Source organism: Fringilla coelebs (genome assembly GCF_963513975.1).
Source record: "Fringilla coelebs genome assembly, chromosome: Z".
Taxonomy (NCBI): domain Eukaryota; kingdom Metazoa; phylum Chordata; class Aves; order Passeriformes; family Fringillidae; genus Fringilla; species Fringilla coelebs.
Genome location: NC_140031.1, coordinates 28,325,181 through 28,352,953, shown reverse-complemented (window position 1 = coordinate 28,352,953; position 27,773 = coordinate 28,325,181). Strand labels below are relative to the sequence as shown.

Genomic DNA, 27,773 nt, shown 5'->3' with positions numbered 1-27,773 from the left:
TGAGAGAGCTGGGCTTGTTCAGCCTCAAGAAAATATGACTGTGAGGCGGCCTTATCAGTGTCTGTGAGTCTCTGAAGGGAGAGAGGGTGCCAAGAGGATGGACTAGGCTCTTCTCAGCAGCTCTGAGCAACAGGATTTGAGGGCAGAAGACAAGGGGACAACGGGCAGAAAATGATGCACAGGAGGTTCCACCTGAGCATGAGGAAGAAACCTTTTTCTTTACAGTGCAGATGACTGATCACTGGAACAGACTGCCCAGAGAAGCTATGGTGTTCCCCTCATTTGGGATATTCAAGAACAATACGGACAAGTCCTGCGCCATGTGCTCTGCGATGACCCTGCTGGAGCACGGAGGCCGGACCAGGTGACTTACTGTTGCCCTCTAACCCGACCGACCCAGTGGCTGCGCGACAGCGGCAGAGCCGGCGCCACCGCCGGGCCCCGCGCCGGGCCACGTGAGCGGCGGGCGGGGCCAGGCCGCGCTCTGACCCTCGCCCGTGCCCGTACGGCGGCTGCGCGGCGGACGGCGCGGCCATGGAGCGCGGCGGCGACACGGACGGGTGGCGGCTCCGCGCCACCGCCGCACAGCGCGACCGCCGCCGGCCGCCGCCGCGAGAGGACGGCGAGCCCGGCGCGGGCGGCAAGAAGCGGGGCGGGCGGCGGCCGCTGCTGCCGCTGCCCGAGGCGCGGGGAGCGCCGCTGGTGCTGCTGTACCTGCTGGGGCTGCGGGCGCTGGCGCAGGTGTCGCACCGGCAGCTGCTGAGCCACCCGCCCGCCGCCGCCGGGCCCCGCGACTTCAGCGCCTCCCGCGCCAGGTACGGCGGGGCTGCCGGGCGGGAGGCGGCCGGGGTGGGTGGCGGTCCCTGGCAGAAGGGGTCGTGTCGCGCTCTGCCTTGGCGAGAGCTCGGAGCTGATGGAACAGCGCCTCCCCCATAGTTCTGTTCTAGTAGTCTCGTGTAGTGCTCAGTGTCTGGGAAAGCTTCTTTGCAAGTTTTCAGTTGTTATGTCACTGGGACGTCGGGAAGACTAAAACTATCACTTTAATTTCAGTTTTGGAATGTTAGCGTCAGGTGTATGTCTTGATAAAAGTGTGATTTTTTCAGACATTCAGAAAAGGACGTATATGCATATACAGAACCTCACTAAAGGTAAAATCTTTAGCTTCTCCATTCACCCTTCTGTTTCTTTTTAAATTGTTATGTTCAGATCAGAAGACCATTACCATGGCTTAATAGCATGGTAAATAGTTAAGAAGAAGTCCTAATCAGGCATGTATGCCCATTACAAGTTACCATCTAACTGGCTTTAGCCTCTTCTGCCTACCTTGAGTTTTGAAATAGAACCATCTACAAAAATGTTACAGTTGTAGATAAGTTGCATATTAAATGTTGAATGTATTGATGCTTAAGTTTTAATTTATGTCTTACAGGGGATATCTTGACAACATTACAGCAATTGGGCCCAGAACAGTTGGAAGTCCAGAAAATGAAGTTCTTACTGTTAACTACCTCTTAGAACAAATCAGGGGAATAGAAAGAGAAAGCACGGATGCTCACAAGATATCTGTAGACATACAGAGGCCCACAGGCTCCTTCAGCATTGACTTTTTAGGGGGCTTTACTAGTTACTATGCAAACATAACCAATGTGGTAGTGAAGCTGGAACCTCGCAATGGAGCTGAGCATGCAGTGTTATCCAATTGTCACTTTGATTCCGTACCAAATACCCCAGGTAGGTCTCTGTGTTTGTTCCCTGTTTCTGTGTGTGACATGAGCTGCTGAGCTTGACTCATGGATTTCTCCTACCAAGTAGCCACATTAGAATAATGCACGTGCCAGCTAGTCAACTTCGTCTCAGTGAAACTCATTGTTTAGAGTGACAGGTTGATCCTGTTAAACTCAGGATTTCAGTCTCACTTTCTGGTAGGCAGCAATTTACAGATGCTTATTTAGATTTCTAGGAAGTTTGGTTATATCCGCCTTTCTTGTAATTCACTGCTTGTGCATATTGTTTATGTGCTGTTTCCACCCATCGTTCCTGGTCTTTTCATACTTCTGTACTGATTTAATTCTGGTTTTCCTTTCACAGGGTGGTTTGTGCCAGAGACTATTCCCACCCCCACTAATGAGTCTGTTTTCCCCTCCTTTTGCTGGTATCTCAGATTTTCAATCTGATATGCTTAAGATATGCCAGGTTTTTTTTCTTTCCACATTCAAAGCTTCTCTCTCAAAAGACTGTAGTGATCAAAGGCTGGAGTTCTGTTACCTTGATAGTGTGTATATCTTTTACTGCTAGTTTGACTACCGCTTTTGCGTACTCTCTTACTCTTGTTCCTCTATATTTTTTAAATCTAGTCCTTTTGAATAGTTACTGTAGCAAGGGTGTAAACTGCTTGGTAAATTTGTGGGTTTAACAAAGCTAGGAAGGTATGGATCTAAAACACAAAATCTGTCGTAACACTCAGCCACAGGTGTGTGCCTGTTATTACAGTTAAAAAACATCCACAGATGGCACTCACCAATGGTGCAGCTTTTACTGGAGTTTCTTCATTTACATCCCACGCAATATTTTTTTTTTTTGGTGGTGAGCCTTCTCTTCTCTAGCAGATATGGCAAGTCCTTATTATTAAGGGACCAGTTGAGTGTTAGCTAGAGAAACAAAGCTTTTGCTGGACTCCCTCTGCCTTTTTTCTGTCCATAAATAATATGCAGAGCTTCTCTTTCTTCTCAATCATATTTGTACAACATGAGCTTCTAAATTAAGCTTAATAAATGCATGACTGTTATACATGCTCTGTGTCTGAGGAACTGCAGAGATGCTAATTACTGTATGTATAGTTTATGCATGTCTAACAAGACTTAGAGTATTTCACAAGCTTAGTAGTATGATAATTAAAAATTGTTTTCAAATTGATGTCCTGTGTAAACTGTGTGTCGATTTCTGTGGATTATAAAACAGGATTATGTTTACATCAGTTATTTTCTTTACAGTTACTCAGACACTAAAATACTTCATCAACCTTGCAACCTTGCAGAAGGGCCAAAAACATAGGAGTGGTTTGTATAGGATTTTAGAGAAAACTGCAGAGGAGCTAGGAGTCATCCTGTGTGCTTGTTCTTAATAACAAAGCAGCCTAGCCCTTTACAGCAGCAAGGAGCTGCTCTGTGTTTTGTTTTCTTAGTATGCCACTTGCACATTACCTAAGCAAGAATATTTTGTTTTCTTTTCTTCTGTATTTCTCTTAGCTATTTGCTTACAGCCCTTTCTTTCATCACCAAAAGGTGGGCTTTTAACCGGAATCAGCGTGACTCAAAGATCACTCAGTAATACATTTGAAAATCAGATAATAAAATATAATCTGCTTGTGGTGCTCATATACATAAAATGCATGAAGCAAATCTCAGTAAATAATTTATTTTAGAAAGCTTGTGTTCCTTCTGAAGGAAAAAACATAATCTGTGAAGTCCTAAAATATGTCTCTTGTTCTGATTTACTACTCTTCAATTTATATGGCCTATTTGATTATTATCTGATAAACTTGACAGCAAAAACATCCTTGAAATTATCATTGCAGACATAATATGGTTTTCTTAGTTTACAGATATCTGCCATAAAATCTGTTACAACCTCATGTCAGTTTTGTTGTGTATGAGGTATTGGGGTATATTTTCTCCGCAAGTTTGTATAATAGTCTATGGCAGTGTGGCTCCTTTTATCATATGTAAATCTGTATGGCTCTTGAAGCCAATAACTTTTATTTTTCTTAGCTTTACAGCAAGGGAAGTAAATGACTAACTATAAATTATATGGATCTCCTGAGTTTTCAATACATCATTTTAAATAAAATAACTCGGTGTGGCTAAGAGCAGACTCCTGATAAACTGGGGTAGCAGTTAGGGTCCCTTTCAACTCAGAATGTTCTGTGATATTCTGTACAATCAGTGGAAACCTATGACAGTCAGGGCTTTAAATCAGGTATTTGGGTGGTGATCTATGGAAATCTTTTGTCAGAACAAGGCCATAATTTCTGAGAAATAGGGTTGAAAATGGTGAATTGGAAAGATTTCAAATTTACTTATTCTGTGCAATAAATTAAAGCTAAAACCTAGACTAAGATTTATGTTTATATTAGGAATATGTCTTTTTCATAGCAGATACTTCTTAAGTTTTGCCTGGTGACAAACTTTGGAAAAGCTGCTCTTTTTTTCCTTTCATGTGTAAATTGAACATTTTGAGCAGCTAACAAGTGTACCTAAATAGCATGCTGATGCCTGAACACACCATTGTTGGCATCTCAGTGCATGTCAGCAACATGCATGCAACCCAAGCCCTCAGGAATGAGGTTTAAATTCCTGTTTTTTCCCAAATTCTATTTATTAGAGCAGGATAGGGAGGTGCTACAGCTTGCACCAAAGTGAGGGAAGTGGGAAAATGGGAGGCCTTGGCTCAAAGATGGCTGTTTAATCAAGATAAAAAACCAGTGGGGCATAGGAGGTGTGAGATTGTAGGTGGATGAGAAACTCAAAGACAACAGAGATTAGAGTGAAAGGGGTTTCTGTAAAGAAGGGTGGTGAAAAGCATCTGATAATGAAAATCTTTTATTGTAGTGAGTACCTTATGGAATTCACAGAATTCCATAATTCACCTTTCAAAGGTGTGAATTCTGGTGTTTCCTTAGCTTTATTTTGCAGTCTTAGCTTTATGTTAATTTGAGGTTTTGACCTCCTAATTGAATGCATTGTAACAGTGTAGAGCACTTCAGGATGACTTGTGTGGGAATGTTTATTTCTTAAAATTTGAGAGTGCTGTCAATGAAAATTACATCCTTGTTTGTTCATGTTGTATTTAGGAAAATAGATAATTATCACATTGCTTTCCTAGTAACCTGGTTAGTCTGCTTCTCTTGAACAGTAGTGTTGAATCTTGTCATTTATTTGACCAGCTTCTGAACATATTTTTTCTCTCAGCTGTTGGTTTCAACTAGTATAGACAGAGTACCAGAAAATATACTAAAGCTTAACACATTTGTACTGCAGTTGTAGTAAAACTGAAATAGCATAAACTATTTTCTCTCTCTTGTCTTTGTTACAAATCTGTGTGTTTGTTGTAAGCATTATTATTTTGCCGATTGTTTTAAGGTGCCAGCGATGATGCTGTTAGCTGTGCGGTGATGCTTGAAATACTTAACACACTTTCAAAGTCATCAGAGTCCCTGCAGCATGCTGTCATATTCTTATTTAATGGTGCAGAAGAAAATATTTTGCAGGTGAGAATGTGCCAAAATTAGAAATTATACATCAAAGCAGTATATTAAAACTTTTACCAACTGAAAGATATCGCTTGTGTTTAATCTCTTGAAATATTCAATAATTACCTGTCTTTTCTGAAGAGAACGTGTAGCATCTCAAAGGAAAACACGCAGTTGGATTAAGGATATTGTATATATTAGTTTAAATAGAAGACTTGCATTTTCTGCATCTGTTTGTGTTTTCTGCCTTGTGCCTTGAGTTATGTACAGTCTTGAATGATGGAAAATAAAATTTAGGCTTGTCTGGTACATGTTTGACCTATATTTTTTTGTTTCCCCATCAAGGCTAGTCATGGCTTCATTACACAACATGAGTGGGCCAAGTCAATCAGAGCTTTTATAAACCTGGAGGCAGCAGGTGTAGGAGGAAAAGAACTTGTTTTTCAAACAGGTATGAGCTTGCATTGTGTCCAATTTCTACACTAGGATAATTTAGTAATAAATTATGCAGACTTGAAGGAATATTTAAAATTACTCATAAGCAAAAGACAAGAGAACATCTGGGCCTTTTTCCCAGTCCTATGCAGCAATTAAATTGTTCTCAGTCTTAAATAGTTACAGGCTAAAGCACTACCACAGAAGTTGCTTCATAGGTGGGAAGCCTGTGGAGGGCAGAATAATAGAAGTTGTGTTTCCCTTTTACTTCAAGATAAAAAGGAGAAAAGTATTTGGATAGTACATTTATCTTAATACTCATACTTTCACATGTTCTATTCATTTTTCATGGTAGTTCTTGTAAAATCAGGAAGATGTTGGCATTAGAACTCCATCTCATGCTCAGGAAGCAGCAAAACTTCTGTGTTTTGTAGGCTATGGTTAGACCTGTGCCCCATCCTAGCTGGAACTGCAGACATTCTTGTATTGATGAAGTACAAGAATGGTGTTTGCTTGCACTGAATGCTTTAGGCGGACAGACTTTTTTCTAAACAGCAGTATTGATGTGTGATACATGATGGATTGGAAGCTTGGCTAAAGGTTGTGACTTCTTCATTAATGCTGGGTCTTTTTGGGACATGGCTTATCTGCTCTGCCACTGAACATGGGAGGCAAGAGTGGCTTAGTTTTTTTTTTCCCCTCAGGTGTAGCTAATTCTTTCTCTTAAGTGTGAGTCATTCATCCAACACAATTGTACTTAACTATATGCTCGGCGGGGCAAGAGTGTTAAATGTCCAGTTAGTTACTTTGTGTTATTTGTTACCATGAGAATGCATATCCTAACTGAAGTTCAAAAAATATTTGCTGTGAATTTTCTGCTCATCTTTTGTTAGGACCTGAGAATCCTTGGTTGGTGCAAGCATATGTAGTGGCGGCCAAACATCCCTTCGCCTCTGTGGTGGCACAGGAAATATTTCAGAGTGGCATTATCCCAGCAGATACAGACTTCCGTATCTACAGGGATTTTGGCAATGTTCCAGGTATGTTATCAAAAGGCACGTCAATACAGATTGCATTTTTATAACAAGGACACTTGTCTCTGGTTGACTATGTGAACATCCTCAAATTTGATCTGTCACACTGGGAGGGAATTTCCCTGTTCCTTTCCTAAGGAAAGAGTTTTTAGATTGAGTTTGTCATATAGTTTGGTAGGGATGTTTTTAGATGACTGTTGTTTTCCAGAAAGAAGTTTCATGGTAGAAAAGTTTCTTGAAAGTCGGGAAAATACTGTGGGAAATAACAGTACTCTCTTAAATATCCTGGTTTGAAACATTTTGGTACATTTATTATGCTAATAACTTGCTTGCAGGAATGAAATGTCTGTATCTAATGGATAAACCAAAATCATCTTCTTTAGAGATAGTGACTTAGTCTTTAATGCATTTTCATTGCCCTTAGGTTTTGTTTGGTAGGGGTTTTTTTGTTGTTGTTGTGTTTTTTTGGTTGTGGGTTGGTTTTTTTTCCTTACTGATGGTGGTGTTTTGTTTGTGGGATTTGGTTGTTGGTTTTTAGGGGGTTTTGGCAGGTTTTGTTTAGTTTTTTCCCATAATCAAGGGCAGGACAGAAGCTTTTTAGTTTTGCTAATCTGTTTACAGGTTGCTATCCTTTCTGTGAGGAATGAAAGTGGGGAAAAAAATGCAAAATGTTCACTCAGTGAAAAGATTGTAAACTTCTGTAAAGTCCTTGTTGTCCAGGACAGGTTGTCATAGGAGTCACTTTCAAGAAAAGTGATATTTTTTAACTGATTATTAGTACAAAGTAGTTGTTCTGGCATATTCTGTACTGTTCTGAAGTACATTTCTAGTCTGAAAATAAAGCAGCTGATTTTGTAGAGTGTCTTCTTTGTTCAGAATCGTACCTGGAGGGTAAATGATTTCTTACTGACCTTGGGGGTTTTTTTGATAAACCAATTTAAAAAAAAATTAAGTTTAACAACTGGTACGTTCCTCACAATTGAGACTTAGTTTGTGACACCAAAAATTGTGAGAATTCAGATTGCAGGTAGCAGCTTTTTGCATAGGCAGCTGAACAGGTGAATGGGATACACTGAATGTATAACTTATCAAGCAGAGTAACCTTTGGGTTTTGGTAAATACTTTTGTTTACACATTAGAAGTACAAAGAGCGCACCTGGTATTTTGAGAAGGTGCTCTGTAGTTTCGCAGTGCTGCTTTTTATTACTTTTCAGCATGAACATTTATTGAAGTGTTGCAAGTAAGCATTTGGCAAGCACCTTGTACAGCTTGTACACGAGGCTGAGATGATCTGATATTTTCATATGTTTCTCCAGATGTCTTGGGAATGGGTGCATGCAAAAGAACATACACTTTAAAATGTTTTAAAGCTGTTTTCTTTTATAGACACTGGAAGTCCAGTTAGTTTTCCTTCTGTAAAGACTACTTTGTTCATCTCAAAGTAGAGCAGCATTTTCTGTGAAGTATATGGGAGGCTTTCATGTATTTGTTTTGGGGTTTTAGGATTGTATAGATCTTAAAAATGCTGTTTTTCTTTCTGTAGGAATAGATTTGGCTTTTATTGAAAATGGTTACATTTACCATACAGAATATGATACATCAGACAGAATTTTGACAGATTCCATTCAGAGAGCAGGTTGGTATTTTAAGGATTCAGTAATTTACCAAAGAGTAGTATTGTAGCTGCTTTTTCATTTTGCTGTAAGACTGCTGTAGTATAAATTATAATTTTAATTGCACATTTAGTACCTGTTGGTTGTGTTCTCAAGAACACAAAGAAAGAATTAATGGAATGCATAAATTTTAAATTAAAGAGAAATATATTTGGTCAGCTTGGGAAGATAAACTTTATCAGCATCCAGTAACATTGGATTCCACAGTTGCTTTGAAATCAAAGTTATTATCTCTCCATTGATACCTGATTATTCAGCATTCTGTGTTCCTTTTATCTCACTAAGTCCCATTATTGGTTAATGTTTCTCTTCAGAAGCTTTTGAGTAGATTGGTGGCATAGAAACTGATCTACCAACAGAGATTTTTGTATTAGGAGAGAACTCACTCAAACTTGTGTGGTAGCACACAGACTGGGTAAACAGGATTTATTTTCTGCAACAGGTTGTGCTCATAGCAGGCTATTTGACAGAATGCAGTAAAGAAAACGATGAAGACATTAAATTTCCGAGGAAAAGCTAGCATAGTCCAAATGCCTCCAGGATTTCGACTATTCACTCTTCGAGTTTATACAGAAGCTGGCTTAGATGACCAGCATGAATTAGGTTTTTAAACATTTCCTTGCACCAATTTAGCTGCAGGAGAGAAAATAATGCTTTTAAATTCCTATTGGAAAGATGATTTTAGTGGTCATGATGGTTATATGCAGAACTTGTCTCACTAAATATATCACAGATATATTAAAAAAAAAAAAAGATGGACTTTACAGCCAGTAAGCATTTTTAATGGTCTAGTAAAAGCAAAATCAAAGTTGAGAATGATTGTTGTTATTTGGTTACCTGTATTTTGGCTGTACGGTGTGAAAGCAAAAGGTGATTGGTACCTGGAGGCTACAGAGTGAAATAGTGGTCTTGTCTTTACAGTCATGTAGGGAAGGAAAGGCAGGTAATTCATAGTCATGGAAACCTGGAGGGATCACTTAGTGGTGAGGAGAAAAGAATGAAGATTAGGAAATTATAAACTCTTCTATGGGTTAGCCTGCAAGTCCAGTGCTAAATATCAGAAGTGAAGAAGAGTTTATGGGCTGAAAGCCTGACTGTTGCCTTCACTGATGGTGGTGTCTAGGTGCATGAAACTTGCCAAGTGTACTTATTTTGACAGCTGGATAGAATAACTCATGAAAATATTGTTCGTGTGTACTGTCAAATACCTGTTTGAGTATAATCATTTGTGTATTCATGCCTTCATTGAGGATATTTTTATACAGTTTTTCAGAATGGTTATATTAAAAATGCTGTGTGGTAATTTATTAACCTTGATATAATACTGTGCATCTGCTCCTTTAATAGGTGACAATATTCTGGCTGTCCTAAAATACCTAGCTACATCAGAAAAGTTGGCTAAATCTTTTGAGTATCGGCATGGAAATGTTGTGTTTTTTGATATACTTGGTTTATTTGTCCTGGCTTATCCTGCTCGTGTTGGCACAATTATGAACTATATTACAGCAGCAATTGCTTTTTTTTATTTAAGCAAAAAAGTATTACAGCCAAAACCCAGAGGTAAGTGTAGGTGATTTTTGGTTGTGTGGTTTTTTGGGGTTTTTGTTTGTTTGTTTGTTTTGGGTTTTTTGTGTGTGTGTTTTTTGTTGTTGTTGTTGTGGTTTGGTTTTTGGGGGTTTTCGGGTGTGTTTTTGTTTGTTTGTTTGGGGTTTTTTGGGGTTTTTTTTGCTTTTTTGGGTTTTTTAAATTGTATTCTCTTCAACAAATAGTAATTACTAGATGCAAAAGCAGAGTGAAAAGGTGTTTAGGCCATTACAGCATCTAGTTAGTTGAACTTCAGAAATAAATTTTAGGTGTGCAGCATGCCATAGGAGTTGCTTTGTGTTTAAATCTTGCATCTGAGTATTAATAATGGTGAAAGAATATGATAGGCCTAGATGTCTAGCATTTATGAATCATGATTTTGTCTCTTATCATTTCATGAAGGTTAAAATTTAATCTTTTAAAGATCTGGAAATTGAAAAAAATGTTGTAGAGTATCCATATAATGTTTTTTATTTTTTTAATTCAGATCTGGTGTCAGAACCGTGTTTCTTCAACACCTGTCAATAGACAGGACCAGTAAAAAAATATGGGGGAAATGACAGCAAAGTTTAATAGAGAGTGTAAAACAATTTTAATCTAGTTAGATCTTCTTAGTATGTGTAGGAACATGCCTGTTTAAAAGAAATAAGGCTTAAGAAATCACACCCATCTCCTCCTCAAAATCCAGAAAACATTTTTGGATTAATAAAATGTTACAAGAAAAACAACTCAATTTTTTTGTTCTTTTTTGGGGAGAACGAGGAGGGGGGCTTGGGGTTTTTTTGGTGGTTTGTTTGTTTCGTTTGTTTTTATACTTTTTCAGGGGAGAGTTTTTATTTTGGTTTGGAGTTTTTGTGGTTGTTTTTTGTTGGCTTTCTTGTTGGGCTTTTTTGTATACTTAAAATTGGAACTGTGGTTCCACTGGCCCCCTAGTAAAACTTCTGCTATCAAGAAAGCTGTGATCTGCAAAATACACCAATGTTCTGGGAATGAACGTTGCAGCAGGGATGTGTGCAAATAGACATGCAAAGAATTAGGCTAAGTGATGCAAACTATGCTGTTAAGATATCTTCACAGGGGATCTCTTTATTTTGGTCATTAAAGTAGTTACACCATGGGGTAATTAAAATTTTGATGATAGTCTGCAGTAGAATACACAAGTGTTAAATGAAACTTCTTTTTTGTTCTTCATAGCTGTTCATAACCTGAAGAAGTTACTGACTGCGTTTGGCTTAACCCTGACGAGCTGGGTGTGCACACTGGTGGCAGTCCTGATGGTGGCAATGTTTGTCTCCTTCATTGGACGGGCTCTTTCTTGGTACACCCATTTCTATGTTTCTGTGTCTCTCTATGGGACTGCAGCTGCAGCTAAGCTCATTCTTGTGCACATGCTAGCCAAGAAGTTCTTCTACAAGGTAGGCAAGGCTTTTTTGTTATTGTTGAAGAGCAATGAAGTGTTAAATCTGTGGAAGGCAGATTTGAGCTGCTTAAAAAAAAGGCAAAAAGTTTTTAGTATTTAAAGTGTCACTGTAAAAAATTGCTTCAACTAAACATAGAGATTGTTCTGCTAAATCAGAGAGGTAAGAGCTATGTGATTTAAGGCAGCATTGACCTTTAGGAGATGTTTCAGAAAAAAGGCAGGAGCCTTTGTGACTTGGGTCACAACAGCCACAGGCTGGGGCAGAGTGGCTGCAAAGCTGCCCACAGGAAAAGGAGCTGGGGGTGCTGGTGACAGCAGCTGAACATGAGCCAGCAGTGCCCAGGTGGGCAAGAAGGGCAATGGCATCCTGGCCTGTACCAACCAGTGTGGCCAGCAGGAGCAGGGCAGGGATTGTCCCCTGTACTCAGAGCTGGTGAGGCCACACCTCAAATCCTGTGTTCACTTTTGGGCCCCTCAGTACAAGAAAGTAATTTTGGTGCTGGAACATGTCCAGAGAAGGGCAGTGGAACTGGTGAAGGGTCTGGAGCACGAGTCCTGTAAGGAGCAGTTGAGGAAGCTGGGGTTTAGGCAGTTGTTTAGGCTGGAGGAAAGGAGGCTTAGGGGAGACCTTACCACTCTCTACAACTGTCTGAAGAGAGGGTATAGCCAGGTGGGGTTTGGTCTTTTCTCCCAGGCAGCCAGCAGCAGGACAAGAGGAAGTGTTAAGTAATGCCAGGGAAGATTCAGATGAGATATTGAGACATGTCTTTATGGAAAGGATTATCAAGCTCTGAAACAAGCTGCCCAGGGAAAGGGTTGGGTCACCATCCTTGGAGGTATTGAAAAGATATCTCAATGTGGCACTTAGGGACATGGTTTACCAGTGGCCTTGGTAGTGCAAGGCTTACATGAAATGATCTCAAAGGTATTTTCCAACTTAAACAATACTGTGATTATTCTGCTTTATAGTTGTTTTGACCATAGCTGGAGATGGAGCAGAGCTCTTTGTTGTCTGTGTTCTTCTCTACAATAGGTAGAAGTCATTTAGGCCCCTGCAAAGCTCAGTGAGGATTTGGTGTGTTACTTTTTCATTGCTGTCATTTGTCCTGATTACTGTCTGTTTACCTGTTTTGCTTAGGATTCTTTTTTATGGACTAACCAATGTGATTTAACTTGTGCAATAATTGCATAATTATGGAGTATAACATTTTATACTGTTAAATACAAATATATTGTTAAATACAAATAATCTTGAGGTATCTGATAGATGACACTCCTCCAGGGCAGAAGTTGACTACTCAGGCCTGCTAGGTTGAAGTTTTAGGTGTAGTAATATTTAGTCATTCAGCTTGCTGTTACTTATATCATCTCAGCCATTAAGGTGGGTTTTGGACAACGGAATTTAGGAAGCCTTAGTTGTCATGCAAATACAAATGTTTGAAAAAATGTTAAGAGCTTCATGCCATTTGATTGTATGAAAAGTTCTGAGTGGATCTGTTGTGTCTTTCTCTGGAAGTAGGTTTTCTGAAAGTTTTTGGGGAAGGGGAGTGTTAAGTGGTACACGTAAGTTACTAAATACATGTTTTTGGTGTTTTTCCTTTGTGAAAAAGATGAGCCATTTATAAAATAGATGCAATGTTACTGTTTTCCAGTCATCTGGATGAGCTGGTTGTTACTTTCATTAGCTGTTAAGACATTTCAGGCTCTAGATCTACTTCATGCCTATTGATTGCCTAATCATCAGATCAACCATCTGAAAATCAGAAGTGTTGCATGCTGTAGCTTGCACCACACTGTACAGTTAATGTTGCTTCTGTAACTTGCATTTGACTTGAAAGTTGCATAAAAATTTTGGAAGCCAGTTTCTTCCTTGGCTATCAGAGTCAGATTCATGGCTTAACTACTTGTGAGTTGATAAGCTTTATGTTTTGAAAGAGGTTTGGCAACTTTTATGTTTCTTCACTCTCCTCTTTTTTTTCCTTCTCTCCCTTGTACTACTAGCAAGATTTGCAGTTAGGAATTGTGCACTGCAAACACTGCAGAATTACCCATGTAACTTTAAAAAAACCCCAAACCCAAAGCAAATAATATTTTTGATGGTTAAATTTCTTCTTTTCCCTCCCACCCCCCAGAACATATCTGCTGTTGTCTCACATATGATGTCTTTTATTCAAAACAAGTAACGTATTTTAATTAACATACTTCAGAAGTGACAGCTTGTGGCACAACCTAAAAAGGCACCAGTATAATATTTGTGCATTAATAATAGTGCTTGTGTAAGAAGTCTTTTAACAGCTGTTCAAAAACAAGTTTACATTCTCAAGAGGTCCAGATAATTTCTCACCTCTAAGTATTACACAGTTTTTTAATATGCTGTGTTATGTTTTTTTAAAAAAGGCCCTCTTTGCCTGAAACACTAGCCTTGTGTATTCTTTGGTATTGTCACTTGTACATTCCCTTCCTCCTTCTTCCCCAGCCTATATAATCTCTTTTAAAAGTGATGTCAGCAGATTTAGAAAACTAATTTTAAGAATATACTGTCATGGATAATTCTGTATGGTAAGAGCATGGTGAGATGATGCTATTCAAACATGTTTTGCCCAAGGAAAACAATTGTATGCAAGGAATGTGGGTTTTTCTATGTGTACTCATGAGATGGGACCTATGGAATGTGCACAGTAATGAAATATATTTACTTTTTTTTGTTACAGAATGTGAATGAGCAATTCCTGGGAGATGTCTTTTTTGATGCCTCACTGATGATTTGGTCAATAGTATTGGCTGTGATGACTCAGATGGGCCTTTGTTCAGCATTCATTTGTACCTTATGGGTAGCATTTCCTTTACTCACTAAGCTGATAATCCACAAGGAATTCAGCCAAAAAGGTATGGGTTTTGAGGGGCAGAAATTATGTTTCTAAACTTCTACCTCTACTCTGATTTAAGCAGAAGAAATTGCAAACATTGACTTTGAGTAGTCAAATTAACTAAGTCACATTTTTGCAATGAAAAAAGTGTTCTTGAACTAAAGACAGTTTGAAAGTGTGAAACATTTAAAAAAATACACTGAAAAACATCCCAGGTCTCAGGTTATAAAAAGAATATGTGAGTGTATTAATAAGTGATCAGAATTTTGATAAACAGTAAAGGTTCATAAAAATATTGTAGTATTTAAATGATGCTTGGGACAGAAAACGTTTCAGTTTTTTTTGTCATACAAGATTAATTTTGTGGTGGTTTTGAAAATTATACTGGTGTTGACTGTGCAAAAGGAAATCCTCTTCCCATATCCATGTCAGGGATAAGGACCAGTATTGTGTACTGGGACTTGCAGCAGAATATCCTTGTGGATATATCAGGAAAGCTGTGTGTATATGTCCTTTTAAGCTTCTCCTTTTTTGTCTTTTGTTTTTTTCCTGTTGTGTATAGGTGCCACAATAAAGTTTATTGTGATGTACATGCTGGGGATGTTTGTTCCCTATCTGTATATGCTGTATCTTAGTTGGACTGTGTTTGAAATGTTTACACCTGTCATGGGACGAAGTGGTTCAGAAATTCCACCAGATATGGTGTTGGCAGGATTTATTGTGATTTTCACTATGATCCTGTCTTCCTATTTTGTAAGTAGAATTTGCAAATGTTGTTTAAAACCTTTAAGCTTTCACTATAGTTTAGAATAATATGAAGTTTTTAATTAATGCTGGAAGTTAGTTAGTTTAAGATATTTGACAGTATCTTAAATGTTACAGCAAAGTTCTAGAACATATGTCAAAGATTCCACAGTTTGTGTTAGTCAAAGAAAGATCATTGAAGCAGAGCTTATATTGCTCTGTGGTGATGTAGTAAAGACTGGTGTAAAATACGAAATGTAATGCTAAATTTTGAGTAGAGATTAGATTTGAGTAGAGATTTGATTTACATGTAATGTATGACTGAACATTACAAGTACAAAATTCAAAAAGAATACTCAGATTTGTGGCCTTTTTCTGCTGCCATAGAACCTGGAAAGATTGGTTTGGGGGTTTTTTGTTGGTTTTTTTGGGGGTTTTGTTTGGTTTTTGTTTTGTTTTGGGGTTTTGGGTTTTTTTTGGTTGTTGTTGTTTTGGGGTTTTTTTTGTTTTGGTTTTTTGTTGGGTTTTTGTTTGTTTGTTTGTTTTTGGCAGATGTTTTAAAAACAAGAAAATTCTGAAAGTTCCAGGAAGTACTCACTTTATTCCTTTCTATAAATGAAATAATCTTAAAAATACTAGTTTTAAAAAGAAGAGTCTTGTGTGAGGTGGTACTTGCAATTACGTCTTTTTAATGTACCTTCAGTTCCCTAATTGAATTTTAGAATTATACAAGTAGTGTTTTATATTGATGTGTTGCAGTTTTATAACTGGACTGTTTTTTTATTCTCTAGATTAACTTCATTTACCTTGTCAAAAGTACAAAAACGACGCTAGTAACTTTAACTACTGTGTTTGTAGTCACTCTGATTCTCGTTTGTAGTGGAATCTTCTTTCCTTACAGTTCTGATGCAGCTAATCCAAAGCCTAAGCGAGTCTTTCTCCAGGTAAGAAAAGCTTTGCATGTGTATTGCCTCTTTTGGTTGCAAGAATGTTTAGTTTTTTCAAGGCTTAATATCCCCTTTCTTTCTTGGTTTAAAAGGTCTAATGATTATTCCTGGATTTGAAACAATTGATAATGTTTCCCTTGTTCACTTTCAGTGTTCAGCTCATCTGTATCAGAAGAGCAGGGTGTTTTAGGGGGGGGTTTAAGTGGGTGAATTTTGTAAACAATGGTAATTTAAGAAGTGAATGTGGTTTGAGGTGGGCTAAAACAGTTACCTTCTGATGGTGTTTTTATGATATATTTCTTATGTGAATAATTCTTGCATTTATATTCATAAATACTCAGATATGTGTTCAGTGCTGAAAAGTCTACTGAAAATGCAGTGTCCTTAAGGATTCACATGGAGGACATTTCAGAATCACCTCTGACTCTTGCAAACTCCAGAGGCTCCATTATCTTTGTGTTTGTTGTTTTTTTTTCCTTCTAGCATACGAGCAGAAGATTTCATGATCTAGATGGAAATGTGGTTAAAAGTGACTCTGGTATATGGATTAATGGGTTTGATTATAATGGAATTTCTCACATAACTCCCCATGTACCTGAAATCAATGACACCATTAGAACTCCATGTGAGGAGCAGGCTCCCTTCTGTGGCCTTCCTTGGATTCTGCCAGTCCATTTCATGTTCCGGTTCGTGTGAACTTTGCTTCACTTGAGCACTTTATTGCAAAGTACAGGGGTCGTTTATGCAATTTCACTTATATAAGGGAAGAAAAACCAAGGATAATCTTGGTCTTGAAGTAAATAATCCTTCGTCTGTGTCTTCTGCCATGGGTCTGCTACAGGAACTGTAGAAGTTGATGTGTGGAAATTAGATGTAAGCTGCACGGGAGAAAAAGGTGAAGAGGGGGCCTCCTAAAGGGCAGTTCAGAGGAGGAGGATATATGTCTTCTTCCCTTCCTACACTGCAGCTGACAGCAGAGGATCTTTAGGGTAGCAGGTCTCCACAGAAAGAAACCAGCTTCTGTGGCTGTTTCTCACACCACAATAATCTTGAGAGCAAAAGTTTAGCTGTTTGAAGGTGAAAATATTCTCACTCATTTGTTTTGTAATCTCAGGCAGATGAAGGTAATGAATTGATATACTAGTGACTATTTTTCTATTAATATGCCCTTTAAATATTTGTCTGGCCAAAAGCTGATTTTACCTGTCTTCTGCTAGAATCAATACCTTTTGTGTATTTCATGTAGTAGCAGCACAGTCAGCTGTACTATGGAGAAACTTCTTGTCTTCTGACCTGAGGGTGTTGTATTGAGAATAACTTGAAACTTTTTTGTCTCCACAGGAAAAACTGGTATCTTCCTGCTCCGGAAATTTTGCCAAGAAGCCCTGTTCAGTTTAAACTTCTGTCCAAGAAGCTGATGCCTTGGAATTCTGTGAGGTTAAGCTTTGAAGTATCTGGTGAGTGACTAAAGCTTCTGGTTTATGATTTGTGTTTACTTTATGCCCATAATAAATCAGGCTTTGACTCCAGTACTGCAGGTTCTAGTGCTGTTCCCAAGATAGTGAGTTTTCTGAGATTAGCATGAATTCAGTTTCATAGCACACTAGAAGCTGTGAGTAGTGTCTTGCAGTTCTTATTTCTGGGACTAGTAACCTCATCTGTCTTGAGTAAGTCTTGCTTGTTTTAGAGAAGGTCCTTTCTAAGCTGGATCTTGTAGCATTTTAAGTGTTAGTGTGTATAAGACTTTTATATATTTATTATTATAAAATGTCCTGTGTTCCTCTATTACATCATCATCACACTTATCCCAGTGCTTACAAAAAATTGGAGCATCTTCCGTAGAGAGGACGTTTCTGTCATGCTTTGGAACACATGAATAGTAGTTCAAGGATGCCCTACTGTTCCCTGGGAAAGCAGGTGGTTGCTCTGCCTCTGCCAGTTGATACATGTGGACACACATCTCTGTCCCCGCAGGCCCGAGCCACATGTCCCTGTACGTGCGGCCGCGCGCGGGCTCGGCGCTGTCCCGCTGGTCCCTCGGGGATGGAATGCCGGTCGCCAGCCTGGGGGGAGACTACTTTGTGTTCTACTCCCGCGGGCTGCATGCAGCTCCCTGGCACTTCTGGGTGGAACTGACGGTGAGTGCGGCACTGCTGGAAACCGGTGGTGCCTTGGTCCACCCTCTTCCCACCATGGCTGCATTCCTGTGTGAAAAATGTCACAGTAACTTCCTAATGCTTTGCTTTATTTGGTAGATCTTAATTCTAGTATCCCTCTTTTGATACGTCAGCTTTATAGATCAGCTCCCATGTATTTTCCATGAGTAGTTCACCAGCTTGACAAACGGCCAAGGGAAAAATATTTTTCTTGTCTGCATGGTCCTTGTTCATAATTTTTTATTTCTCTGATCTTAACCTCACAGTTCCTGAAGTTTTATCTTTACTACTGTTATTTCAGAGTAGATTTTTATTATTATGAGTAGTTCCCTTTCCCTTTCTCCTCTCTTGTTTGCTTGGTTTTGGGAAATTATAGAATCCTTGGTGGAAAATGTACCTAAGCTGAAGCGAGTTGTAAAAGCTTTGTTTTCTAAAATTTCTTTTACATTACTTTCCAGCCTTGCTGGAAGGAAGGCTTCTAGCCTTGCTGTTTGAGTGGGATTTATTATCTGCCTCCCCACCCTTCTAACTTGCAAAGGAATAATTTTTTGCAGACCTGTATGTTTTTACTATAGGTTTAGCCAGTATGGTTTTGTACGTATGTTTTTACTATAGGTTTAGCACTTATCAAGTAAATATTACAAGTCTCTTTGAAAGTTCAGAAAGTCCATTTTCCCTTCCTGCATCAGGCAGTCTAAACACATAATCCTTCCTCGATAAGGAAGATTGGAATCTCAAGTGTGACACGCCTTGCAAGTCTGATAAAGGCAAAGCTAGGCAGAAGGGGTTTGCTGTAGAAGGATCAGTGTAAATACTGTGTTGGAGTCCATATCTTGATTTGTCAGCAAAACAGACAGATACAAACATTGAAGTAGGAGTAGGTGGAAGCTGTGTAACAGTTCCGCCTTACGATGAGATGCACTGTGATCTAAACATCTGGTTGCCAGTTAATTTCAAATTGAACTTGTCATGTAATCAGACTGATGTGAAGATAAGGAAGTGTTTTAACATAGAGGCCAAAGAAGTGCAGGATGCATTTTGTTGCACAGATACTGTCTGTAGAATACTGCATTTGAATTTATCTATGTTGAAGTGTCAGGAACAATCATAAAGAATGTGTTGTCCTTTTCTCACTTTCAGGTCCCAGAGAAACATTCTGATGGAATAGTCTCCCTTGCCATAGCAGCACATTACTTTTTTGGGGAAGATCAAAAGTCACCTCAACTCTATGCCTTACTGGAGAGATTTCCAAACTGGACGTTTTCTTCTGGCTGGTCCTGTACCTATGACCTTTTTGTCTTTTAATTTTGACAGCAATGCTGCAGGGCTAATAGGGTTATCTCTGATGCAGCATGCCCTTACGGCAAGCACTTTCTAACAAGATGCCAGAGACTACAGCAAGTATTTAAAATACTTCAGCAAACGGTGTTTCTTTAGCAGTTTGACTATTTAAAGACTGCTGCTGTCTTGGGGATATAATGATACTTTTCTGAATGCAGTTCACCTTGGCTCTTCCACTGAAGTGGCAGTTTGGCTAGTGGGTTTCTTAAAATGAAAACTGCACTTGACGAGGTAATATTAGTATAATAAATAGTGGCAATTGTAATGGGGGGGCTTCATGGAATTATTTTGATACTATGTAAAATAAAACTGTACTTCACTGATACATGGAGTATCACCTACCAATCCTATCCTCCTATTCAAGTCTGATCTCCAGCTAGAAGGTGTTTGTTCCTGTGGGAGCACGGCAGAGGTGGCAAAGTCCTGAGCATTACTTTTGTCAGTGGATGAAGTCACTGAAAGCTGTGGTATTCATGTAGGCTGCGTTGAGTCCTTGGCAAATGTACAATGCAGAGAAATCAATATTATGATGGGACATGGTAATTGTTTATCCAAATTGTATGTTTCTGTTAAAAAACTTAGTCCCACCCCTTTTCCTGTCTCTCGTGTTACAGCATGAGTGGCTAAATTCAACCTAATTGCCATCTTGTGGTTTTGTTCCTATTGGGATCTTTCACTATCAGCACATGAGCATGTGACTTGCTCTCTCGTACATAAGAGTGCTAGGTCCTTACTCTTTTAAGTGGATGTCTTATCATTAATCTACTCTAAATTTTCAGTTTCCTTCCAATTTATTAGAATTGGCTAATTTTGGTATCTCCTCTGGAGAAACTTTTGGTAGTGTGTCAGTATTGCACTTGCTAATACATTTTACTATTTCTTAAAATAAGGTTTCGTTTCCTTAAGGAAAAGCACCTAAAAGAGTAATCTTGAAAAGATGTCTAATATTCTGGATTGCTCTTATTCTATTTTCATAGGATGGATTTTATAAATGACTGTATTTTAGAGTATCTTCCAATTTTAATTGGCAAGCTTTGAAATCAGAAGCTACTGACCTCTTTTTTTATACTTACCAGGTTTTTGGAGTTTTTTAGTGCAGTGGTTAATAGTTAAGGGTAATTTTTGAAATTCAAAGAACTTGATGTATCTGAAGTAACTTAATGTTTTTTTCCAAATTATATATAAAACATTTGGCTATATCAGTATCACACTACAAATTTAAATAGTTTTTTTAAATCTCATGAGTATTGCCTAATGTCACGCAGAGCAGATTTTGTGCAGACATCATCATTTAGAGTAGAAACATGCTAGTACTGGTAAGTTTGCAGAGCACATGAAAGAAAGTTTTGTGACAGTTAATTTGTGTGAGCTGTGATGGATAACAACTCTCCAGTCAGGTATTTTTACTTTGAATTGTTCTGTAGTTGTGTGTCGTAGTGGAAAGAACCAGTGTCATTGGTTGCAAGGGACATTAACAAAGATTGTCAACTCACGCATGGACTAGGATAAGAGGTTTAATTACTGTAATCATAATGAACTGGCCATCAGTATCTTAGAACCTGTGGGTTTATACATTAATGTGCAGTAATCATCACTCACTTGATTGTATCTGATTTGAAAGTACAATCCCTCTATTATTTAAAAGTGCTATTAATGATTTGAAAATCAGAGTTATGAACTAAAACTCCTGTGTCTTGAATCTCAATGAATGTGTTGTACTGTACTCTAGCTGATGCACAGCTAGTTAACTAAAGCTGCACTGATATTTACCGTCTTTCTCAGTTTTGATTTTTGTGTTTTGCTTATGATTTAAAGCTTTGGAAGTGCTGTGTGAAGAATTCATACTGGGAGCCAAAAATATAAAAATGCCTGTTGGCAATTTCTGAAACTTTAAGTGAAGCAATAACTTCTGCTTTCTCAGGATTTAATCCTTGTTAAATAAATTTATTATGAGGTATATCTGGTTTGTTGCCAGTTTCAGTCTTTGTAAATAAAAGCAAAACTTGATTGGTGACACTTGATTTTTAGCATGATTAAAGGCTATATATTTGAGTTTTCATTCATTGCAGTAATGTTTTACTTGAGTTTGGGGTAGAAATACCACTAAGAGGTGCTGGGTTAGACAGCTGGTGTTAGAGCTGTGTGGAAGATAAGCTCGGCCAAAGAATGCAAAAATCATCTGAGTTGAGAAAAGTCAAAATGGGAATTCTGGGTGGTTTCCTGGAGAGGAAGGTGGTTTTTGAAAAAGATGTGATACAGAGGAATCACTGGTAGCCAAGCTAAGTATTCTTTGCAAAATTGATGGTTGAGACCAGTTTTTTTGTTAATCCAAGACAAAAGAACAGGATGGGAAAGTTATCTGTTTGTGTCCATCTGCTTCCCTATTCAAGTACATGTAGATTAGTCGTCTGCTACTATGGGTTACTATTTCTCCTAAAGAGCTATGTGTGATTTAGTCTTCGAAATGTATGAAATGCAAGCAGCTGGTAACTTTATGGATACAAGGGCATAGAGTAGAAACATTATTTATTCTTAGAGGCAGTAAACAGTTGGTTAGAATTGCCCTATGCTCACCAGAAACAATTTACATCCACAGCATTTTCTAAATTGTTTTCTTCTGGTTTTCCCCTCATTTTGATGACTTCAAGAATCTACTATGTTACTATGTTTTCTATTAAAATATGTATTTCTGAAGCTGAGTACTAAGCACTTTATCAATTTAAGCAAAGGGGGCCCCTACATGTTGTTATACAATCTAGTGCATCCTTATAGTGTGTCACCATAGCTTCAAGTAGAAGCATGCATTTGAAGAAAGAAGTGTTGGGAAAGGTGCAATGAACAGGAAAATTTCAGCTATCATACACAAACTGACAGACTGTGGAGCTGAGTGGGTCTGTTCTGTGCTAGTAAGACCTGTCTTTAATAGCCTGTCAGTCTGTGTTGGGTTGCAGTTCTCCTGGAGAAACATTAATCAAATAGACAAGCTCTAACAAGTCTATACAGAGGTAGTTGTAGCAGGTGGGACGTAGCTGAAGAACAGTTTGTCTGCATGGCAAAGCTGTTCCATACTTTTCTCCCTTGAGGGCTAAACATAAACTGACTTTTGGTAATTGTCTGGAATGGACCTTCAGGATGACCCATTTTAGAAGTTGGTATGTGGTCTTGGTGGAGATTAGTAGGAATACATGCAAGATCAGTAAACCTACATTCTGTGGTTAGTGTCAATTTATGTAACTGGCTTCCATTTTGAAGACAGAACATTCATTCTCAACCTTCATGTAAATCCCTTTCAATATTGGGGGATAAATTGATCCTAGACATCAGCCAGGCTCTCCTGTTAACTGTGGAAGAGGTTCTGTTGGGCTGCAACTCTTCATGGTTCTGTCAAAGCTGTGGGTGCAGCATTGAGAACATGCTAAGCATTAAAGCAGAGTCTTGAGCAGGAAGTACAAGCCAGTTTAGGGAGATCTGTATTTCAAGCAGGATGTCAAGCATCAGCGTTCCTTAGCAAACACTTTTTAAAAAAATTCAGTTGCAGAAAGATGAAAGAATCAGTCTTAAAAATTAGCAGTGATTCATCTAAAAAGGAATAGTTCCTTCAATCTGTTCTGAGAATGGAACAAATAGAAGCTTCAAAGCCAGTAAGTGCACAGGTGAATTTAAATAACCATCTTAGAAGGCTGCCCATGCAGAGTTTATTTGGAGATGGTTTATTCAAGGGAGAAGGTGCTGGTTTGTTCTGGTTGGGTGGTTTTGCTTTTTGTTTCGAGGTTTTTGTTTTGTATTGTTTGGTGGGGTTGTTTTTTTGTTTGTTTGTTTTATTCTTTTTGTTGGGGTTTTTTGGGGGATTTGGAGTTTTTGGATAGGAAACAGTAACTTGAAAAAGTAAGGTAAGAGTAGTTAGGTGCTTTGTGTCTGCTATGTAGTAGCTTTAGGCTCCAGCTGTGGACTCTTAAAATCTGTTCTCAGCGCTTTCGGAGGAAGTAAGCCCAAGGAGTTTCCTATTTCAGGGGCCAGGTGATAAACAGAACACTCAACAAGTCTGTATCTCTTTTCTCTGCTTAAACACTGGGATGACTTACACCCCTCACCCTTTGCTGCCATTCCTGTCACTGCCTACTAGAGTACTTAACAGTGTTCAGCTCCAGGATAGGAGACAAAGCTGTGGCAGCAAGTTGTGTCGGTCGCCTTTATGTTCCCTCTTACTTGCGGGAAATCCATCCTCCAGTTGAAGCTAGCTTACCACCCTCAGCAAGTTACCCATCCTCTTTTATAATATCATTATAGCCATAGACAACTTCTCCCCTCAGTTTATTATGATAAGGACCTCCTTTGTACAGATTCTGGCTAGATTGTGAATTCAGGTATTTCTGCTTACTTAACAGTGGGTCTCAAATCTGTAGCTTAGTGACACTTTGGCTCTAAAATAATTTGAACTGGTTTCTTTGACCTAAAACATGCTGAGGAAAAAATACCTTACTTGGGTTGACAAAAGTGATAGTGAAAAATTACCTTCAGGAACACAACTTGATTCAAGCAGTTTAGTAAGTATACCCAGTGTGAAAGGATCTAATAGCAAGGAATACAGAGTATTGTTCCTGTTTTTCTGAGACAGTTAGTTTTGCAAAGGATGAGAAACAGATCAAGAAAACTTGATGATGTGCAAATTGTTGTGAAGGAGGAAATCTTACAGCAGCCAGTTTTAGGTGAGCTGGATACACAAAGTGAAAAGAGTGTCTACATGCTGGAATTCCATAAAAAGATGTTCACCCTCAACTGGTTAAGTGGCCCATTTTTCCTATCTTAGTTAAATAGTGCACATTTGTGGATGACTAGACCTTTTCTGGAGGGTTAACTATAGGTAGCTGGTGGGTACCTACCAAACTGCTGATACCCTCCCCTCAGCAGACCAGGAGAAAATGTGATGAGAAAATTCATGGGTTGAGACAGGGCCATTACTCTCTAGTACCCACAACAGATGAAACAAAATGGCTTTGGGAAAATTATTTTATTACCAATTAAAATTTAAATATGATAACCAAACACTTTTCCCCCAACCTCCCCTTCCTTCCCAGATTCACTCTTCTGCCTTCTCTCTCACAGTGGTGTAGAAGAACTGGGGATGCTCACTTAAGAGTCAGGTCATGGTCAGTCTGCAACATTTCCTCTCTGCTTCCTTCCTCTCCTCACTATTGCCCTGCTCCAGCATGGGGTCCACTCCATGGGATGCAGTCTCTCATAAACTGCTTCAAAGTGGATCTTCCTCTTGCTGGGGTGGTCCTTCAGGAAGAGACTGTTCCAGCAAGGATCCCGTGGGCCACAGTTGCTTCCAGAAACCTGCTTTTGCGTGGGCTGTTTGGGCTGCAGCTTCCTTCAGGGCTCATCCATCCACCTGCTTAGTGTAGGTGCTCCACAGCTGTCACTGTGGGTATCTGCTCCAGCGTGCTACACAGTGGGTTGCAAGTCTAGAGCCTGCTTCCCCATCATCTAGAAGGATTGAGCTGCTGAGCAGTACCACAGCAGTAAGAGGCTAATTAGCAAGACTGTTACTATAATATTTAATGTGTGTGTTTACTTGCATAGAGCCATAGGCTGCAGGGAATCTCTGTTCCAGTGCCCGGAATACCTCCTCCTGCTCCTCCATTATGGGCGTGGCTGCCTGCAGGACTCTTCCTCACTCATATTCCACAGCATTTTTTACTCCTTGTTAAATACATTACAGAGAGGAGGCACCAGCTTGTGTTTCTTGGAATTAGCTCTGTCTTGCCACCACACCCTTGCCACCTAAACCCAGTATATATCTCTTTTCACAGCAGCAGGTGGATGTAACTTCAAAGATGCGCTAATAAGGCAAAGGCTCAATTCCTTCATCCTGTAAAAAACAAGCCACAGGAGTATAAAAAACAATTTCATCAGGTGGTTTCTCTGAGAGCTTTGTCTCTCTAAAATGGCCTACCTGAATGGCTTGAAGTCAGAAATAGTTCTTTTTCACAGGAGTAACTTCAAGTAAAATTGAATACATTTGTCTTTTAATTACAAGTATAACAGCAGTGAAATCAAAATACAAAATTAGCATGTAAGATTTGCATAGAGATAATTACTACTAAAGAAGTACAAACTTCTAAAATTTCACAACTAAAAAGATTTACCTGCTAAACAACATAGCACAGTAGTAAGATATGAATATTAAGAATGTTAATATATCAGTTAATGTATGTTTTACTTGCACAGATCCAAAACCTGAACAGCAGAACGCTGACCAGGATGGGCTTGGCTTACATCATTACCACAGAACCACAGAAAAATATTAACTTGAAGCACAGTTTTTATTTCTTTTAACATAGATTAAGCAGATTTCTTTATCATAAAAAAGCTTTAAGTATTATCCCCTTAAAACAATAATGAATTTTGACGTCAGGTCACAACAGGCTTGTATGTATGATAGACATTATCTGTAACCAGTAGCTACAATGCAGAATAAGCTTAATGCTGGGACTCAGACTGAGTTTCTTTCCACTAACTTCAGTCTCAAGTTTCAACTCTTAAAATGAAGTTCAAGTTGCATTCATTAATAGCTCCAGCTTTCCACGTAATACTCACAATTATTGCACTTGTACTGGTTGTATTGGCTTAGTAAAGCCATTCTAAAGCAACAATTTAATATCTGTACATTTTAAAGCACTTGATCTTATCTACAAAGGAAATAAAGATGATGAAACCACAATTAATTTAAAACTTAATTGTGAATAGTCTTAATTTCAGAGTTTAAATGGATGTATATTTAGTTAGGATGTAAATACACTAGAAAAGCAACAGATGCTGTAACTATCCTATGATGACTAGTTTGGTCCATGTCAGTAATCAAGTGATGTTATAAAAAATAAACTAGTTTATCATGTATAAAATGAGTAATGTTGCATTTTTGTTTTGATTGCACAGTACAAACAAGCTAATATCTAAATTAATACTGTTACAGGTAGTTATTACATAGGGACAGCAGCTAGAAAAAATAAGTACCTCAAAGCAACAGACTTCTGCAGCCATGTTTTCATAACATTGTATGAAAGTTAAATATGTCTTAGTCAGAAGTATGCATATTATAAAATGTTTGAAAAATGTGTAAGTATGAGCTGTTAAACTAGTTTTCCATAGCAAGAGGATATGATGATTATTTACATTTTAAAAATCCATTTATCAGAAAAGAATTTACAATTAAATAAATAACTTTCAGCAGTCCCTTAACCCAACTACAAGATCTGTTAAGTGGCAGTAAAAAACAGGTAAGCCACCTTGTGTCAGTGTTAGGTCAGTAAAGTATGCCTCATCCAGAAAGAAGTGCAACTCTGCTTTAACTTTACTAGTCATCTAGAAACATGCAAATACACATAGGTACCTCCAAATATGGTACAGTCTTGAGTATTTGTACAAGATTATTCACAAAAACATACAATATATTTTACAGTCCTTTAATACAAAATATCGGTATCAAACCAATCTGAACTGCATTGATCAGACATTGTATTAGGCAGGCAATCTGCAAAGAAAACAGTTTTTATATTTAATCCCCTCTTCGCCTTTTAAACTCAAGCAAGATATAAGTAGTTTCTTCAGAACGTGTTGGTGATGTAAAGGTACTGATGAATATTGGCTGAATCTGTCGCCATGTGTGTTCACTCTCCAACACTATTTAAAGTATCAAAATGTAAAGCTGCAGTCTGGCCATTGCATCAAAAAAGTGTCATGCCTCCTTTTGAAATTATTAGATGAAACTGGTGTTTAGTTATCCCCACTAAAAATTTCAAAGATTGAAATTTTAAAAAACCAAAACAGACAAACAAAATTAAAAAAAGAGTTCAAATCCAAAACACAGAAGCAGATCTAAGAGCTGGTTTGCTTCCTTTCACACCTGAACAAATGGAAGTTGTTCGCCTTCCATTTAAGACACAACACAGTCATAACTGCCTTCTTGGAATGAATCCTCATCCTCTGTCTTAGCCTTGTCCTCTTCATGTCTGCTTGCATTGCTGCTGCCAGCATCACTTTGAGGATTAGTGCCATGGCTAGATGAAGTCCTGCTTTCCTCAGCTCTTGGGTTTGCTTGTTCAGGAACCTTAGAAGGATTCACTGGCTGAAACGCTTCTGGTTGTACTTGCTCTTCTACTATTTCATTTAGTTTCTGGACCTGTGGTTTGATGATACTTAGAAATGGCTTGTACCCAGGGCTAGGAAGAGAATGGGATGGAACACCATAAATTAATTCAAATCAGTACTTCTGTCATGCGCCTGAAAAGCAGAAATGTTCATAAATAAAGAGAAAAAGGCAA

The 27,773-nt window shown here is 38.6% G+C and overlaps 2 protein-coding genes across 3 annotated transcripts in view; one reads left to right on the top strand and one right to left on the bottom strand.

Moving 5' to 3' along the window:
* Positions 1-534: 534 nt before the first annotated feature.
* ERMP1 (endoplasmic reticulum metallopeptidase 1) lies at positions 535-21,508 on the top strand (the record flags this gene model as incomplete). Its single annotated transcript, XM_084225306.1, has 15 exons — positions 535-815; positions 1,430-1,731; positions 5,139-5,266; positions 5,594-5,699; positions 6,577-6,723; positions 8,261-8,353; positions 9,738-9,950; positions 11,169-11,389; positions 14,106-14,280; positions 14,824-15,014; positions 15,797-15,949; positions 16,436-16,638; positions 17,294-17,409; positions 17,927-18,090; positions 19,249-21,508. 15 exons carry the CDS (start codon positions 535-537, stop codon positions 19,411-19,413), a joined length of 2,658 nt encoding a protein of 885 aa, XP_084081432.1. The 3' UTR covers positions 19,414-21,508.
* Positions 21,509-24,516: 3,008 nt separating this feature from the next.
* The window catches only part of RIC1 (RIC1 homolog, RAB6A GEF complex partner 1), a 47,070-nt gene continuing 43,813 nt past the window's right edge, over positions 24,517-27,773 (bottom strand). For both annotated transcript variants that reach the window (XM_084225952.1, XM_084225953.1), the window contains exon 26: positions 24,517-27,671. In XM_084225952.1, the coding sequence (XP_084082078.1) occupies positions 27,386-27,671 (286 nt within the window). In that variant the 3' untranslated portion in view covers positions 24,517-27,385. The remainder of the gene's footprint in view (positions 27,672-27,773) is intronic.